The sequence below is a fragment of the Rousettus aegyptiacus genome, unplaced genomic scaffold (assembly GCF_014176215.1).
Source record: "Rousettus aegyptiacus isolate mRouAeg1 unplaced genomic scaffold, mRouAeg1.p scaffold_m13_p_1, whole genome shotgun sequence".
NCBI classification, from domain to species: Eukaryota; Metazoa; Chordata; class Mammalia; order Chiroptera; family Pteropodidae; genus Rousettus; species Rousettus aegyptiacus.
In genome coordinates this window covers 85,034,126-85,054,066 of record NW_023416284.1, presented here as the reverse complement: position 1 = coordinate 85,054,066, position 19,941 = coordinate 85,034,126, and the positions used below count along the sequence as shown (strand labels likewise).

Genomic DNA, 19,941 nt, shown 5'->3' with positions numbered 1-19,941 from the left:
CGGGCCCAACTCGGGCCCCCGCCTCCGCACTCACCTGGCCCGTGATGCCAGTGATGAGCGCCACCTTCCTGGACTTGCCCATCTCACCATCCCCGGAGCCCCGGGCGCTGGGGCAGCGTGTCGGCGCGTGTGCCATGTCCCCACGGGCGTGCAGAGGAGGGCAGGGCTGAGCTGAGGCGAGCAGCGCTGAGGCAGTGGCGCCGGAGGGACGTGGGGGTGTGCCCGCGCGCTAGCTGCCTCGCCCGGCTGCAGGGAAAGAGCGCACCGCGCGGCGGGCCGCCACAATCTGACAGGGGCCCTCGGGAAGCTGGTGGGGAGGGCCGGGGGCGGGCCGAGGCGGACCGGCTGCCGGGTGGCGGGGTTGCGCCCTAGTGGGCGCCGCGTCATCTCGTCAGTCCACGACGCTCTCGCTGCGCCTGCTTGAGGACCCGCCTCCCGACGACGCTGCGCGGTGGGGCGGGGCGTCGGAGGGGCGGGGCCTGCAGCCGGCCTCTACCTCTAGCTTCTGCCTCTGTGGCTGGAGCTAACCCGCAATCTCAGGAAAGGAAATGACACCAGGTCTCCGCTCCTGGTAGGTCCCTTGGCAAGGCTAAGAGTGGAGGGGGCGGGCCATCGGTAAACCTGTACTTCACCAGCATAGCCTCCACGGAACCCCCATGTCCTCAACTTCGCCCTACTGATAATTCCCGAGGGTGCTGGGAGGCACCGTGGGCTGACTTCCTTTAGGAGAAAGCCCTGAATGCCACATCTGCACTTCACAGGGCCTAAGTCAAAGGCTTTGATAAATTTCTGAAAACTTGTTGCAGTGCTCTCTGAGGAGAGTCTGGTTTTATGTTTCCTGAAGGGCACTATCATTACAAGGCCTCTGAATGGCATCACAGTTGTGGCAGAGAACTAAGCTCACCTCCAATCTGGCTTTCTGGCTCTTTCCGCAGAAAGCAAACATGAGGTTCCAAGAAATTGGATTGAAAGCCTTCCAATTTAGAGTACTGGCAGGGCGCAACAAGATAGTCTCTAGCTCTGCCCATGGGTGCAATAAGAAAATATTGAAAAGACTGCACGGGTCAGTAAACCTGAACTTGGCCAACTTCAAAAAAAAAGTAATTTAAATGCAAGGTGAGGATCTAGCTTGATGTCTGTTGAATTTGGCTTCCATGTGGCAGCTGCAATTGGACAGGGAAAGGAACAGAGGTGACTCAGACACCGGGAGGATAACAGATGTGTGTAGTGTACACCTAATGAGTTGACTAGAATCCAGGGAGGAAACAGAAATTTTCCTATCTCACTGTTCTGCTTATCTGTACATATTCCTCTCCCCAACAGATCACCTCAGATCATAACTTTAAATCACAAATTAAGTAACTAGGAGAGTGCCCAATCTAGCACACAAGACATGTTCCAGACCACAAATCCCCAAATCAGAAAAGATCAGGATGAAATTAAAAATCTTTTTTCCCTAAGCCTCTCAGGAATATTCCTTAGCTTTATAGATAGGCTTATCTTAGGTTTCACATGTTGCCTATCTTCTGCTCATTCAATAGAGAATGACTGAATAAGTGTTAAAAGCAGTAACAGAAGTCTCCCACTGAGTGGTCAATGAAAAAGCCCTAATTAATGCAGAGCAGAATAAAGACTTTCATTTAGGAGAACTCATTATAAGCAAGAAATGTCTTTGAAATCTACTAGATTATCTTAATAACATATTTGATTTAATATAAATATGCTTGAATTAATTTACAAATAAATTAACACTGTCCCCAAAATCTCTGAAAAAATGAATACTCGAGAATGTGCCAAGTTTATCTTGCAGCTGGGAGACCTATCATGCTACAAAACTCTGGACATTTGCCTGTTCTAGTAAGAAGTATGACAGTAGAAGACCCATTAAAAAATGGATAATATTGTAGATCCTATAAATAAAATAATTACAAAATACTGAGAGACATGGTAGTTCACACATACAGTGAAAAATTGAAAAATGAAGGATATTTCTCTGGAAAACTTCTCTGAAGAAAGGTAGTAGGATGGTATATTGGTCTGCTAGGACTGTCATAGCAAAATACCAGAGACTGGAAGGCTTAAGCAACAACTTTATTTCTTCACAGTTCTGGAAGCTGAAAGTCCAAGATTAGGATTGGTTTTTTCTGCAGCTTCTCTTCTTGTCTTATAGATAGTCATCTTCATGTTACATGTCATTCTATATGTGTCTGTGTCTAAATTTCCTCTTCTTTTAAGGGCATCAGTCATATTGCAGTATCTTCATGTTAACTTAGTTACCTCTTTAAGGAACCTATCTCCAGATAGTCCCATTCTGAGTTATTAGGGATTAGGACTTTAACATATGAATGGGGGGTGGAGGGGACACAATTCAGTCCAAAACAGGCAGCTATAAGTGAAAAAAAGAGTTTTCTTGTTTGGCTTTTTATTTTGGAGGGGGGTTGGGGAGGTCAAAAGGGTGGCTGTTTTAAACATGATGCAAAATGTGGAAGATAAGGGCAAGGCCACAAACTCCAAGTTCTCTCAATGGATAAAAGTGAACTGTATTAACTCAAGCTCCTAAAACAAAATACCATAGACTAGGTGGCTTAAACAACGGAAAGGTATTTCTCACAGTTCTGGGGACTAAGAAGTCTAAGATCAAGTTGCTGGTTGATTTGGTTCATGGTGAGAGCTTTCTTCCTGGCTTGAAAAAGGCTATCTCTTGCTGTGTCCTCACATGGTCAAGAGAGAGATGTCTTTCTTTCTTGTGCCTCCTCTAATAAGACCAATAATGCCATCATTAGGTCTCTACCCTCATGATCTAACTATCTCTAGGCCCCCATCTTCAAGTACCATCACATTGCAGGTTAAGGCTTCAACATAAAATTTGGGGAAGGTACTGTACAGTCCACAGCATCAACCTTTTTATACAGTACATTATATATTGAATAATTTTTTCCACATCTTTGTTTCCCATTTCTTGACATTGAGTAGATGCCATTTGTTCAAGAATAATGCCTCTGCTTTCCTCTCCAAATCTTCTCTTCTTTTTTAATCTTTCATTCTTTTGCTTTTCACTTATGGAACATTTGCTAATCTTCTTTCACAATACCTCAGGTTGGAAAACCAACGATTATCTGGTTTTGAGTGCACATGTAAGATGTGTCATATCTCATTTAATTCTATGAGGTAAGTGTGATAACAATACTTGTTTTATAAAAATTGAGTATCAGAAAGCTTAGTAAACTTGCTCAAGGTCACATAGCTAGTAGTGGATTACGATAAGTGTTCCGATTGAATTTTTCAATCTTCATTCCATGTTCTATTAGGAAAAGTTGAAGTGCGAAAATCTACATTTCCCAGATTTTTTTGCACCCAGTGTTTTGGAAGCAGATTAAGTTCTGCCAATCAGACACGTTCCTCTTTAATCTGACAGGTATAAAGTGAAAAGGAAGGCATTTTTCCACTTCTTGTCAAACTGACCTGAGAGTTTTTAACAACTAGACTCCAAGTTTGGATCGAGTCACAAGTTTTATGAATACAGAGCCAGTTGGGGTGGTGGCAGCAGCAGTTTCCTAAATTCTGGCTTAGACATATATGGCTGGCTTAGAGGTATGCCCTTGGCATCAACTGCCCGGGCTTCTGTTTCTGCACTCCTTACAAAGACTTTTTTAACCAAAGTTTTTCTTAAGATAATTGTAGATTCAAATATATTTGTAAGAAATAATGCAGTGATATCCTATGTACCCTTTAACTCAATTTCTCCCATGGTCACATCCTCAAAAGCTATAATGTAACATCGCAAGCAGGCTATTGAAATTGATACATTTCACTCACTGATCTAGTTCAGATTTCCCCAGTTTCATTCTTTTGTGCATGTATATGTGTTTAGTTCTATACTATATTATCACATGTATAAATTTGTTCATCTACCAAAATCAAAATTCCAAATAGTTCTGACAACACAAGAATGCCTCATGTTGTCTTTTTATAACCCCGTCCCTAATTCCTGGAAATCACTAGTCTGTCTTCCACTTTGAAATTTTGTCACTTAAAGTATTATACATGGAATTATACAGCTTGTAATCTTTTGGGACTGTCTGTTTTTCACTGAGCCGAAGTTTCCTGGAGATCCATTCAAGTTGCGTATCTTAGTAGTTTGTTCCTTTTTATTGTTTAATAGTATTCTATGGTGTGAATTTCCATTGTTTGTTTAGCCATTCACCCATTGAATGATATCTGGGGTATTTCCAGTTTGGGGCTGCTACAAATAAAGTTGCTATGAACATTCCCATGTATAGGTTTTTGTGTGAATATAGTTTTCATTTTGCCCAAGAGTACAATCACCGAGCCATATTGTAATTGCATGTTTCATTTTCTAAAAAAAACTGCCAAACTTTTTTCTTGCAAAGAATTTATAAACAGAATTTCTTGCACTATATCCCTTTCTACTTAAAATGCCTACAGTGATTTTTGTGTTCCACTCAAAACTTTGACACAATAGTATAAACAAGGCACAAACTCTAAACCTGGCTCTTAACCAAGATTGAAAGACCAATAAAATGGTTATTTGTGTATGTGAGTATGACTGCAGTATGATTGGCAGGGAAAACATACAGGAGAAAAGCAGAGATCATTTCCTTTTTATTTTCCCTTCACTTCAGGATTTATACCAGTTTTCCAATTCAGGAAATAATTTTTAAATAAAATCTTATAAAATTCAACTCTATGAGAGATGAGACAACTTAGGTCCTTGTTTTTCCACTGTTACTCTTTGGAAATAAATTGTGTGAGTTTCCTTTAGTATAATTTATAGCAGAAACAGCATAATTTTGGAAACAGAATTGGAAGGTGATGCAATAGCTCTGAAGTTTGTAATGACTTACTGAAATGTGTCACCTAAACTTTGGACTATACCATTCTACTAATGGAATCACACTATGGCAAGTTTTTTAGGCCATGTTTTTATAAAAGGAGGAAAGTATTCAAAGTAATTGAAGAGACATATTTTTTATATCCTCACCCTTAACAATTTTCCATTTGAGAGCTCTCTGTCTTCAAGCAAATGAGTAGAACATGTATGCGTAGTCATGTTGCTTTTGTTTTTTAATTTTTAATTTTTTTAGTCGTACTAATAGTTTTTGAGATAGAAGAGCTAACTCGTTGGGAAAGTTTTCCACTCTGGTAATCTTAGTTTTTAATTCACAAACTCTTAGGGAGCAGAGCCTTAGTATCATTGCTATAATCTAGTTAAAATCTCCACTCAAGGCATACAACATTGTTTTTCCATTAGTGGTATCAAACCCAGGCAGGGGAAGTATGTGAAGCATTAAGTCTTCCTTTGCTCCTATTTTCAGCATTCTACTCTCTGGGCTGGATTAGAGAACACATAAATTTTCACTCCTCTCTTTGTGACATTTTCTTAAGCCTTGCTTAATTACAAGTAAATACCCAATAACACAAAATACTAGAGATAATTATATGTCAAAATTGCCTTAAGGTTAAGATATAGGTCTCATTTTTTATTTTAAGCACTCTAATTCCAGATAAATGTTACTCTTGTACTAACATGTTTAACACTTTCAAGATGCTGTCATAAATTTTAAGTTCCTCCAGGCTGAGTCCATTTCGACTACTAATGGCTTCTAATCTTCCTCCTAGTACCTATATGCCTAGTAAAAGTCTTGGCTACGGGCCTAATATATACAGGAAATAGAGGAACACTAGGATTATAAAGGCAAGTACCACAAATTCTCTGCATTAGAGAATTTGATAGACCTCCTGGGAGAAATAGTAGAGAGAAGTTCAATACTAATGAATTTATTAAATGGCCCCTTTCTTCCCACCAAGAAAAATCTTCCTTCAACCTCTGGGAGGTGTGCCTTAAGGAATTTAGGATAGCAGAAGGGCTGAAGAGTATGTGGGCTCTGTCCTGGATTGTGTCCTAATCATTAGTGAGAAGACTCACTTTTGATGTAATAGTAGATGGAGCCTCTAAATAATTCTTAGATGCAGCTCTGAGGTAATTTGCCTCAGGTTCTCAAAGAAAACTGTAAACTCTAAAAAAGGAAGCCACTTTTCTGGGAACCTCACTGAAGAGCAGTAAGCACTGGTGGGGACAGAACTTCAGCTGTCAGTGAACAGTGAAGATAGTTGGACAAAATCAGTGTCACTTGTCCTGGCACAATGACTGTGGCAATAGTAATCATTATAGCACACACTGTGGCCTGATTCCCAACAAAAGGAGTGTCCAGCAAGTAGTCAGGGGAAGGAGCACCAGTAATGAATGTTGATTACTCTGAACTTATCATGATAATTTTATTCTTCTTGTTAGTGAAGGACTTATGGAGACATGTGATGCCACCCTATCTAGTGAGATGTGATAGGTAAAATTGTTCAGCTATTGAGTCTCCTCTTTTCCCCCCAAACTCCCCTAGGTGACATACTAGGTTAGTGTTGATGGTACTCTGCCTCTCCTGAAAGAGATCCAACCATATCCTGCCTGATTACTCTGTAAAAAAATTCTCATGATACTGCAAGATAGTAATTTGAGCAGGGCTCTGCTGAGCAGTTCTGCTCTTTGTGACATTAACTGGGTTCACTCTGTGGTATTCAGATGATGGCGAGTTTGGTCTAAAGGGTCCAAAAAGTCTTCCTTCACAGTCTTGTGCCTTAGCAGGGAAGGCTGGAACTCTGGGCTCAGCTGGTATCTAAGATGACAAAGCCTCTCTCCATTTGTCTCTCCACATGGTACTTTCAGTATGGTAAATAGCTTACACATTGGGTCAGGACTACCAAGAGTAAAAGTTCTAAAAGACCTAGGAAGAAACTTCAAGGCTCCTTATGACAGCCTTGAAGTCTCAAAATACCACTTCGTATCACAGTCTGTTGGTTAAAGCAAACACTGAGTAAGCCTAGCCCAAACTCAAGGGGAGGAAATTAGATTCCAACTGTCGATGTGCGGAAGACAATGAATGGCATAGAGGAATTGATAGTGGGCCTATCACAAGAGAGAGTCTTCTAAGAACGTCTAGAAAAGGTTTTTCCTCCATAAAAAGAAATGAGCAAAAAATATATATATATTACTTCTCCATTTTGGGGTATTATTATGTGATAGTATGATGCCTGGAGTTATAGCAGCCATATTGTGACTATGAGGAGAAAGTCGAAAATTATACAGAAGCAACTCAAAACCCTAAAATAATGAGAAGCTATAGTAACCAATTCTAAATTTCTTATATCCTGGCTTCTTGTTATGGGAATAAGTTTCTTAATTTTTAAACCACTTTAACTGAATATTCTGTTACATCTCAATGCATTCTTATTGACACATATCTCCAGGCCACCAAGCAGTGGAGGTGAAGGGAACCTGGCACCCACAAAATTTTAATGGTTGCTAAGAGCATATAATCATCTGGCACACTGACAGGGAATGCTGGAGCCTTTGGGGCTCACTGGTTGGGGATCCATGCATTTAACTATCTTTCCTGAGTCCAGGTGGGCTGAGAAAACAAGTTTGTTGTTATAGTTCCTTAATTTTTTTTTCTTTTTTATTTATATAACCCCTAAATATTTGTTTCTGTTCTAAGCTTGGTTTCATGCTGGAAAACTAAGGTTATATATTAGGGAATTTATTCATAAGTATAAAAAAACCTGGTGTTGCCTACATCTGTTTCACCGATTACTACTAAACCCAAAATTAGAGTCAAATAACCTTGTCTGCAACAGTGTATCAGTCTCCTAGAACTCCTATACTTTACCACTAAACTGATGGCTTAAAACAAATTTATGCTCTCAGTTCTGGAGGCTTGAAGTCTGTAATTAAGGTCTCAGTAGGGCCATGTTCTCTCTGAAGGGTTTAGAAGAGGATCTTTCCTTGACTCCTCCTAGCTTCAGGTAGTCACTGGTAATCCTTGGGTTTCCTTGGTCTGGAGATGTATCACTCCAACCTCTGCCTGTCAAAACAAGTCATTCTCCCTATGGGTGTCTATGTCCAAATTTCCTTCTTTGTATAAAGACACCAGTCACTTTGGATTTAAGGCCCACCCTATTCAAATTTGACCTCATCTTAATTTGATGACAACTGCAAAGACCCTATTTCCAAATAAGATCACATTCACAGAAGCCTGAAGTTCGAACTTGAACATTTTTAGGGGGACACAATTTAATGTATGACAAAACGATTTAGAGAAAAATATAAATGGTAAAACACCCATTTGTAGAGATGCTTGACTTAATTCAAAACAAGTTAGAACTGATATCATCAAATTTTAAAGAATTCTAGATTGGTTATACAGTTTGAAGAACAGGCTAGAAAATCAGGCACTTTTATATCTTGTAAGTGGAAATGTAAACTACTATTACCTTTGTTGTTGAAGGCAGTTTAGCAGCATCTATTAAATCATACCCTCTATTTCAGTATCTAGCTTGTGGTAGCCATGCAATAATTATTTATCGACTTAATGGACATTGACATTGATGTCAGACAGTTAAATTTTATGTATGGCCCTGTAATTATTTACTAAGTAGCTTTTAAGCAATTTACTTAACTTCCTTTTGAGCCAACTTCTCTTTCTAGAAAATGGAGATACTTCCTACCTTTTAAAACTGTGAGGGATAACGAAACGATAAGAGCAGTGTTTCATCCAATGGCTGCCAAGTAATAAGTTCTGGATGAAAGACTTTACTCTCTTCCATATGATGTCCTTGGCCATCCAAAGAATTCCAGTTCCTTAAAAAAGTTTACCCAGATTCTTTTTATAATCTCCTTCCTGTCATCTAATCACCTCTCTATTTAAATTCAGCCTTCCCAAATCTACCATTAGACTCTTCTCTTTTGTGCCACCAACAGTTCATTGGTAATTTAGACAGATATTCCCCACAGAAAGATCATAGAACCATACCCCTATCATATTTGTCAAAATAAAAAGTGTTCAAATTTGTAGAGAATTTTTTAGGAGTTCGTTTGAGCCAAAACTAATGACAATTACTGGGAAGATAGATCTCAAATGCTTCAGAGAATAACAATTTTGCAGTTTCTTTTATGTATTTGAGATAAGAAGAGAAAGTAAGGAAGATTACTCAAAGGTGGGGATTGGATTACAGGATAGGTAAGATTATGTGCTCTCTGGACAGTGGCTATGCTCATTTCAAAGATGTGTTAATCCTAGATGCACAAAATCAACGTGTAGGACTTGTATAAACCTTTTACTGAAAGAGTTGTATACTCGTTGAGCTACCTCGACCAACTCAGACAGGTTCTTTCCTTCAAACCCTTCCATCCTCTGTAGTTTCTTTCTAATATATGCGGCCGACTGACCCCAGGCTAAATTCACAGCCCTCATATTATTAGGGTCTTTTGGGTCAATAGGGGTATACAACCGGTATGACTCTAAGAGTCATTCCAGGAACGCCGCCAGTGATTCATCCTTAGTTTGGATGACCCCACTTACCTTAGATAAGTTAGTGGGTCATTGGGCGGCAGACCGGAGGCCCTGGAGCAGAAGCTGGCAATACCGTTTGAGAGTCTCCTTACTTTGTTCTATGTTGGGGTCCCAGGGTAGACGGGTGTTTGGAAGGACATGATGGGCCTGGGTAGGATCGGCAGTGGACTGCCCATTCGGTTCTAACATGGCTTTGGCAGCTTCTTGGAGGATCCGTTCTCTTTCCTCCGAGGTAAAAAGGACCTGGAGGAGTTGCTGGCAGTCATCCCAGGTTGGCTGGTGAGTAAAGAAGATAGTCTCCAGGAGAGATGTTAGTCCCTGTGGTTTCTCTGAGAAAGAAGGGTTCTGATGTTTCCAGTTATACTGAAAGGCTTCTGAGGTTCAGTCCCCGCAGCGGGGTAGGACGATTCGAGGAAGAAGCCTGGCCCATGTTAGTAAAACAGGCAAGAAAAGAGAGAATCTCCACAAAAGCCAAATAAGCCAGGGCTAGAATTAGCTTCTGACCCCAGAGTCTAATCGGACGGGGCCACAGAGGCCAGATCTAAGGAAAACAGTACATTCAACCAGTCCGGACAGACAGACACAATACAGACAGACAAGAACAGTACATTTGACCAATCTGGACAGACACAATACAGAATAGTACATTCGACCAGTCCGGACAGACGGACAAAATACAGACAGACAAGACAAACTACAGGTAACACAAAATGCTAGCGTACCCAAAAAACTGAATACCTGAACCAGAAATCTGAATACCTGAAGTCAAGTCTGACATCTCAGACTTTGACTGAACTAGGGAAATATTGCTGCGTCCAGGCTTCCACTAGCTTTCTTCAGGGTCCACTGACAGACAGATACCCAAAAACCTGAATACCTATAATACCTGAAGTCAAGTCTGATGTCTCAGACCTTGACCGAACTAGGGACGTATTGCCGTGTCCAGCCTTCCACTATTTTTCTTTAGGGCCCACTGACAGATCCAAGTGCAGTCTGACTCACTGGTGAAGCTGCTACAGATGGCTCGTGCCCAATTGTTACAGAATTGAATCTTTTGTCCACCTGCCCTCCTGGGTGAGTCCGCCTGGCTTCCAGGGCTGAGGGACGTCTCTCAGTGGTTGTCCCCTGGATGGGGCAGGTCCTCGCCTAAAGTGGCCAGAGTCACAGGTCTTAGAAGATCTTCTCCTCTGGAGAGTTCTCGCTGGGGCCTCCAAATGTTGTGGCACAATCAATTCTAAGACCTATGGAGCCAGTTGAGATGAATTATGAGCCTTTATTAGCCAGCCAGCAACTGAATCTCTACCATGCAGGGTTAGAGGAGATCAGCCCCGAGCTCCCAAAAGAGGCAGCTTATAAAGCCTAGAAGCACACCCTTGTTAACATCAAACAAGCAAGCAGATTAACCACACCCTGGTTAACAGCAAACAAGTAAGCAGAAGTTGGCTCACTTGAAAATTTTCCACCCTTAACAATCTATGATCATTAAAAACTGATGAAACCAGATTTTCTTTTCAGTTATAGTTAGCATGAATTTAAATCAACTAAGACATAAATTGCACCAAACATTAATAATTTCTTGATATCCTAAATGAAGAATGTTACTAAAAATTTTCCTTTATGTTATTATATATCTTCCAAGTCGATTCTGAGAAAATCCATAAAATTTATCTGCAGAGAAAAGCTCATTCATGTATTTAAGCAACAAAATTTCAAATATACAATATTGTTGTGTGAAACATAAGCTAGTAATAAATTTGATCTAAAATATGAAAAATGACTACTTCAAATTTTTTTAATTTTGTTTTTGGTTAAATGTGCGTGATGTGATTTTTAATAAATGTAGATATAGTCATTCAGATGACTAAAATAAATTTCTCATATATATTTGGCCTTCATCCATGATTCCTATTTCACAGCTCCTCAAATCCTTGGAATTTACTGAGCAGTGAGAGCAATAAGAACATCTTTTGTCATAACATTTGGTCTCTTGTCCTTAGTTCCTGAAATAGCTTCAGAGCCATAAAAGTATAATGGGTGTTTTGTTGTTCATAACAAACCCCTTTCCACTACAACTGGGTTAATGAGATGACTTTTGGAAAGCACCTAAGGATGGGGGCTGGTTGTCAGGAGAACCAACTATGAATAAAAGGTTGGAACTTTCATTCCCGCCCTGATCTCTGAAGGGAGAGGGTCTGGAGATTGAATCAATCACCAATGGTCAAGGGTTTAATCAATCATGCCTATGTAATAAAGCCTCCATAAAAAGGACAGGTTCAGAGAGCTGTGGAGTTTGGGGGGAGTGGTGCACTTGGAGAGAACGTGGATGCTCTGCATCCTTTCCCCATACCTTGCCATTTGCATCCCTTCCATCAGGCTGTTTCTGAGTTATATTAAGAGAGGAGGCATCTGAAAAATGCGAAGAAAAGGGCTTGCAGAAATGATGGACTCAGCCGGTTATAGATTAACCACTCCCTATAGATCTTTAAATGGCCTTCTGGAAATTTTTGTCACAGATAGGACTGGTGGTCCAGGAATTCCTTCCCCCTTGCAACCCCCACTCAAAACTCCCCTTCCCATCCTGAGTCACGAGGTGCACATAGAACCTTCGACAAAGGAATCACGCTCCCCTTTCATGGACACTGCGGAGATATATAAGCTGTAAGAAATCTAACCAGGGGGAACTCGTGCTTTTGCGCTATTGAGCCCATGCACTCTGCCGGCAAATAAATTCTTCCTCTAACAAAGTTGTCTGAAAGTCTAATTTCCTCCATCAGATGTCACTTCTTGCAACAATATCCTTTTATAATAAACCTGTAATCTAATAAATAAAATACTTTTCTAAGTTCTGTGAGCTGCACAGGTAAATTGATTGAACTGAAGGTGGAGGCTGCTGGAACCATCCATCTATAGCCAGGTTGGTCAGAGGCACAGGTAACAACCTGGACTAGTGTTTGGCATCTGAAGTGGAGGGCAATCCTGTGGGACTGAGCACTTAACCTATGAAATCTGAAGCCATCTCTGTGTATATAGTATCAGAATTAAGTTGAATTTTGGGTCAACCAACTGATGCTGCAACACTCCCACACATTGGAATTTTGTACAGAACCTTTTAATGTGTCATCTAAGAATGGTGTTTGCAATTTGTAAAAAGCTGTAGCCTGTCTTTTTTAATTACTGAAAAAAAATACATAAAAGGCTAATTCATGGAGTACAAAGGGCAATGAGAATAAGTAAAAGGAAAAAGTTATAATGCATTTACTCACTCTGCTATGGTGAGAATTCCATTTACATACGCAAAGTTTATATGAACTTCTTTGGAATGCAGCATAAATCCTTGATAGTATTTAGAAAAAAAAAAAAAAGAAGAAGAAGAAAAAACATGAAATAGCCAAATGGAAAGAGACAATTTAAAGGGAATGGAAACTCTTGTTAAAAAATTTCACACCTCCCTGTCTGTCTCTGCCTCTGGATTCAAAGCTCTAAAGCGTGTAAACTCTAAAAATTAGTGTTTCCTGCAAAAGCTTTCTTCGATTATAGTAAATCGAAACAGAGTTCTTAATGATTTAAGAAACTGTTGAGAAAGAAGAGCACTTCTTAAGCTGCCAGCTCCTCAAAAGCAGGGCTGTGCATTTTACTTCTTTGAACATGTCTCAAACACATTTGAAAGATGTTCAATAAATGCTTACTAAATTGAATCTTGATGAGAAAGACAGTGCTGTTCTAACAGTTTTATTTTATGAGAGTAGCTTAAATATAATCCATTTAGATTATGATATTTAAAGTTAAGAATGTTCTCCTTCCTTACTCCTCACTCTTTCTGGCAGCCTTTTAAACTTTTGTATTCAGTATTCTTTCCTACATAATATACAAACACGGGTAACCAGGATTGCCATAAAAAATTAAAAACAAAACATGTTTTTTATTAAATGTTTTAAAAAGTCATGTTGTCAAGAGGAAAGGCACCTTTGGTTGGTGTTCTCTTCAAGTTTGATAAAAGACTTTGACAAAAATTCTGAGCAGTGTTCTTCTTGCTGAAGTTTAAGAAAGATGAAAGGGACATAAATTTAAAACTTTGATAGAACAGTTTATTTAATCAACCTTCACTCAGAAAATATAAGTGTACTGCATACTGGGTACTGTAATTTACTAACTGCTAATGCTGGGTTAGTTGCAAGAGTGAGCTTCTAAAGGAAATAGTATAATATGGAACATTACATATTTTTGATGAGAAGTAAGACAATTATCCTAGAAGATTAACAGAAAAATAGGAAATGGAACTAGGTAAAACTCAAGGAGCTCTCTATCTCTCTAATTCTTACTCTACACTTATCATAAATCAAGATGAGAAAATCTCAGGCATTCTGACTTAGGAAGTATTAAAAAGATCATAAAGTTTGAGTGAAACAAAGCCATGGCACCATTCTATTACCTAATGTACTGGTACTGAAATTAAGTGAAATGAAACTAAGCATTAGTGAAAAATAACATACTTTGGTTTAGTGAGTCAACAATTAGCTATAACTCCACAATCTTAATGAACCTAATGGTGAAACTTTTCTGCCACTTGAAAAACCATGATGTACAAAACTAGATCAATTGTGTTCCATTCTAGAGCATTCTAGTTGAGAGACATTACTAGACTCGATGTCTTCTTTAAGGACCCCCGGATGTTTAGATTCTTTCAGAGACCGTATATAGATCATCAGGATAGACCTGGGGGACCATTCTCCAGAATGAATATAGGAATTATACTAGGTAGATGTAAATGACTTGTTATCCTTTTTGTCTCTCTGAATTTAATCTGAAATGACAGAGTTAAGATTTAAAACTAAGAAAAATTACATCCAAAGATAAAATAAAGGATTGATCTTAACAAAGAAAGTTGGAAATGAGACTGGAGAGGAAAGTTGAAAACAGATAATGATGAGTCTTATTAGGCATAATAAGGAACCAGATTGTATTACTGACATTTTAGGAGAAACAATTCATCATGGGTTGTGCTGTCTCAAGCACTGCAAGGCATTTAGCTACCTGGCCTCCTAATCCCCAGTTGTGACACTCCCCATACCCTGTTTTGGTTAATGTTCTCCCTTAGGCAGATACTGAGACAGTATTTGAATGCAAGTAGATTAGTTGGTGCAGGAAATATCAGTAAGGGAGTGAGAAAGTGATACAAAGAATGGAAGGCAACCAATGCAGGATATGTTATCAAGGTAGCTACTGCTGTGGGTGACTAAGCCTAATCATGTAGGAAAACTTGGAAATAATATAGAATAGAACCCCATAGTTATTTCACCAGGGCAAGGGAACAGAAGTATTTATACTGCAATTTCTGTCAGTCTTCTCTGAAGGCTGCTGATATGTTTGGAGATGTAGACTATTTCTTTGAAAATTGATAGAGTTGAAAGTTCTGGAGCATATGGAAGTATTAAGCCCCAAGGAATATAGACAGAGAACTATTATCTGCTACATAGCCCATTTATTTCTAAACATCCTTCTAGAGTCAGTACCAACCTTGTCTTGGCCTTATCTCACCCAACAAGACAACTGCATTAGGCTATCAAGTGACACTGAAGCATTTTAGAATGGGAAGCAATAATTGTCAGTTTTGCCTTTTTAATAGCATATTAATTTGGTTATAGAAGGAAATCAAGATTGGAGGACAGCTAGTTAAGAAGATGTTGCAATAGTAAGAGGATTTAGAAAACAAAATAAGTAAGTAAAACAATATGTTAGATAACAATAAAAAAATAGAGCAGAGAAGGGGATAGAGGGTATCAGCAGATTAAGGTGGAGGGCTGTGATTCTAAACTGCATAGTTAAGGAAGGTCTCACTGTGAAGGTTACATTTCAAGAGAAATCTAAAGGAAGTAAAGGAGTAAGCCATAAGGACATCTGGAGTGAAAGTTCTCAGGGCAAAGGAAAAATGAAGGCAAAAGTTCTGAGCTGACTGCATATTTGGTTTCCATAGAGAACAGAAAAGAAGCCAGAAAGACAGGAGCACTGTGATCTGGTTAAAGAAGGGAGAGTATGAAGATTGCTGTGGTGGGAAGTCTCCGAGGTGGCCACAAAGATCTCCAACCCTAGGGATTCCCCCCTCTGTGTGACCATTTCCTGTAAGTGTAGTTATACTTATTAACTCATTTCTAATGAACAGAAAATGGCACCATGGATGGAATGTGACTTCAGAGACTATGGCTTCCATCTTGTACATCCTCTCTGTCTCTCCCTCTCTCTGTGTCTTGAATCACTTGTACTATAGGAAGACAGCTTTGATGCTTGGAGCAGCCCCTATGGAGAAGATCAGAGGACCACATGGCATGGCGAAGACCTGAGGCCCTTAGTCCAGCATCTTGCAAGGAACCAAAGCCTGCCAACACTTACATGAGCTAGACCTGGAAGTGGATCCTTCAGCTCCAGTAGAGGCATGAGATTGCGCTGGCTGGAAAATTACTGCTTGGCTATCACCTATGGGAACATAGGCTATCACCCATAGGAACATAATATTCTAACAATAAGCTTTCTACTTCTGTACTCTTGCTTGTACAACCAACCTGTGGGTTGACAGTTAGCAAATAGAAGAAAAATAGACTTTTGTGTTCAGACAGAATGAAGAATGGGGTTTAGGGTTTAAAACCCCTGTACCTCTACATTGCGGGACTGCTTAATTTTGCGTCTGTGTACCCCTGGCAGACTCAGCTGGCTGAATAAGGAGTGTGTTTCCTATAACTCACTGATTTCTGGTGGCCCATGTGTCTTTCAGGGGCTGGTGGCTACAACAAGATAAACTGTAGCCTTGGCCAATAATTTGACCACAACTTCATGAGAGACCTTGAGCCAGAATTACTCAGCTAACATGTTCTCAGATTCCTGACATACAAAATTGTGAGCTGATAAACATTTCTTTAAAATGTTGTTTTATGCTGCCAAGTTTTAGGGGTACTTTGTTATGCAGCAGGTAGAGAATTGTAGCCTAGTGAGTTTACCTTTTGCCCTAAGTGAGAGAAGAAGCTATTGGGACATTTGAATAAAAGAGTAAATTATCTGCCTTACGTATTTAAAAGACCATTTTGGCTATGTTGAGAATAGACTAAGGGAAACGTAGGGAGCAGGAAGAACCATTAAGAAACTATTTAATAAAACCACACATGACAATGTTGGTTTGAAACAAGATGTTAACAGTGGAGATGGTGAAAAGCAGCTGTACCTGAATGTCCCTTAAGTTTAATCAGAATTTTCAAAAGAAGTAGAAATAAAGAGGAGAGAGTCAAAAATCATCTCAAGGTTTGGGCTTGAGCAACTAGAAGGATGAACTTGCTATTAGTTGAGCTGGAGAAAACTGTGAGAGGAAGCAAGTTTGGGTGGGAGGTAGGAGGTCAGTTTTAGACTTGTTAAGTTTGAGATGCCTTTTAGGCATCTAAATGGAGCTATTGAGCAGGATGTTGGATATTTAAGTCTAGGGTTCAGGGGAGAAGAATAGGCTGGAAATACAAGTCAGCATATAGATGACATACAAAGAGAATAAATTTAGTTTGAAAAGTGTTGTCTGACATATGAGCCCTGAGGTTTTCCAACATTAACAGATTGGAGAAATGGGGAGCAGCCAGTAGGAAAAATTAGGAAAGTGTGGTGTCTTGGAAGCCAAAAATAAAATTATTTTAAGGAAGAAGTGATTGACCATGTCTAATGCACCTAATTGTTTAAGTAAGATAAATACTGAGAACTGATCATTGGATTTACTAAGGAGGTGGTGGCCCTGACATAAACAATTTCAGTAGACTGGTGCTTGGAGTGAGTTAAAGAGAAAAGAAGGAGATAAGAATGACAACGACAAATGTAAGAGATTTTGAGGAGTTTCGCTCTAAAGAAAAGGAGAGAAATAGAACGAAGACTGGAAGGAGACAGAGGATGATGTAAAATGATAGCATATTTGTGGTGTGTGGGAATAATCCAGTTAGGAAGGACCAAACTAGTGATGTAGGAGAGAGAAGGGGAGATCTGCTGGAGTTATGTCCCTGATGAGACAAGACAGATAACATCTACCTAGAAAACAGGCATAGGCCAGCCCTAGCTAGGAATTCAGACAACTTATTCATAGTGACATAACACAGGATGTGTACACAGATTGACATAGATGGTTTGGCAGTGAGGAATTGTAGAATTTTTTCTGTTTGTTTCCATTTTCTCAGTTAAATAGAAAATAAGGTCATTGGCTAAGAGTGAGAATGGAAGAGAGGTGTTGGAAACTTGAGGAGAGGGTGTGAGAGAGTCATTCAAGAAAGGAGAAGAGTGAATGGACTAGGGGACTTGCCTGACAACACTAAGGGATTACTTGATTAGTTACTGTGTATATAAAGTAAGACCAGTCAGTAGATATGAGTTTTCTTGGGTTACGTTCAACTGTATGGCCCAAGCAGAGAGCTGGATTTAACTAAGACTGTGATTTTGGCAAAAGAGTATGACCCAATAAGAGAGGAGGGAGGTTTTTGAAATAATGTGCTGATAATAATGAGCCATGGAATTAACCTCAGCAAGGAGAGAAGTGACAAAAGAAGGGGTGAAGGACAGCAAATGGTGGATGAATAATGTATTGTGGGTTCTGGTGAAGTAGAAGAACTGTTGGAGTGCTAGAAGAGGAGAGAAAGAAAATAGGAAGCAGTGGCTGGAGAATAGTTGCTTGAAATTGAGGTTATGGTGAGGATGCAGGTTTTTTGTTGTTTGTTTTTGTTTTTGTTTTAATGAGAAGGTCTAAGATCTACTTAGGGGAGCAAGTGTTTGAGGAAGAATGGAAAACAAGCTCTTCAGAGAAGAGAAGAGAATGGAAATAGCCAAAGCATTAGATAGATAATTGGATACTGAAACCACCAAGGCATATAGGAATGACAAGGAGACAGGAATTAGGAGAATTGACTTGGTGGTTCAGTCAGCAACAGCAACAGCAGCAATGAGATCAAGTAGATGATATAATCTGTCAACATGAGATTCAAATCTGTGAGGTTTTAGGTAGGTGGGAAGAAGAATGGCCCACAAGGAGCAAATAGGAAGAAGGAGGAATCCACCCCATTTATAGGCTCGTGAGTACAACAGTGTGACAGAAAAAACAGACACCACCTGAGAGAGCTGCAGAGGAAGTAGTTCTTACAGGCCAAGGCCAAGTTTCAGTAAGGCCAAGCGATGAGGCAATGTTCAGGCTAAGTAAAAAGTGAAGAGTATGGGGGTATTACTGAGGACTGACCATGTCTTCAAGACCAGAGCTTCTCAAATTTTAGTGTGGAACCATATCACCTGGGTTCTTGTTAAAATTCAGATTCTGATTCAGAAAATCTTGGGCAAACTCAGGAATTCTGTATTTCTAACAAAGTCCCAAGTGGTGCTGCTGCTGGTCTTTGGACTATACATTGAGTACTGAGGTTCTATGACAGGCTGTTCTGTTATGCCCAATTGGGTACCTAGTAGCCACATATGACTATTGAGCACTTGAGATGTACCATAAAGGTAAAATATGCACTGGATTTTGAGGAATATAAAATATTTCAGTAAATTCTATACTAATTATATATTGAAATGATAATATTTTGGATATATCAAATTAAAATATATTAAAAATAATATCACTTGTTTCCTTTTACATTTTTAACATGAATACTAGAAAATTTGAAATTACATATATAGCTCCATTATCATTCTCTTGCAGAGAAAACAAGGTAATGGTCTGAGGAGCTTGAAAGAATGACAGTCAAAGTCAGAGAAAGGAGTATTTAAGGAATTATAGAGCTCAGATTCCAGGAGAATTCTGGACCTGTATCACAGTGACATATTAAGGGTCTGGTGAGATTAGACCTGATCATTTTGAGGTTCATGGCAAGGCCAAGGCTGTGAGAAGTGGGGACATGGGCAAAATGCGATACCTGGGATCATTTACACAATTTAACACTAAAATAACTAGAAATATTTACACATTTCAATACCAATAGTTACATATGTCAATACTAAAATAACTGGAATTGAGAATGCCCAGCATTAACATAATTTGCTTGGAGCTTACCAGGTAGGTGCCATTGGTCCAATGGAGAGAAATTTTCTCATTGAAAATAATATGATCTATAGAGAAAGAAGATCAATTGAAGTGGTCGAAAAGATCTCAAAGGTGTTAACCAAAAAACACCATTATAGCAGTTTGCAAGCAATTTTGTGAAAAAAAAAATAATGATAATAAAAAATTAAAATCTTCACAAAAATACTATTGACTAGAGAAAGATACAGCAAAGAAACTGATCAAGGGGACATCAGAAACATGGCAGAGTGAGAGATGTCCCAAGATCTCTTCTCTTGAAACAACAATAAGCCGAATATCTAAAGCTCAGCAAAAAACACCAGCACGTCTTAGTGTGGGATCTGCAAATGAGAGCTGCCACAGGTCAGACACCGGGAGCTGAGTGGTAGACTTGGAGAAACAAAGAAGCTGCCTCTCACAGCTGAAGCTCCCAGCAAGAGGAAGAGAAAGGGAGAAGGTGTGGTG

The 19,941-nt window shown here is 39.5% G+C and overlaps 1 protein-coding gene across 4 annotated transcripts in view; it reads right to left on the bottom strand.

The window, feature by feature from the left end:
• Positions 1-343, bottom strand: part of GMDS (GDP-mannose 4,6-dehydratase) — a 589,931-nt gene extending 589,588 nt beyond the window's left edge. Inside the window, exon 1 of one of the 4 annotated variants that reach the window (XM_036237568.1) lies at positions 35-343. In XM_036237568.1, coding sequence (XP_036093461.1) covers positions 35-136 — 102 coding nt within the window. In that variant the 5' untranslated portion in view covers positions 137-343. The remainder of the gene's footprint in view (positions 1-34) is intronic. The other 3 variants (XM_036237561.1, XM_016124269.2, XM_016124272.2) reach the window with 3 other exon arrangements.
• Between the last annotated feature and the right edge of the window lie 19,598 nt (positions 344-19,941).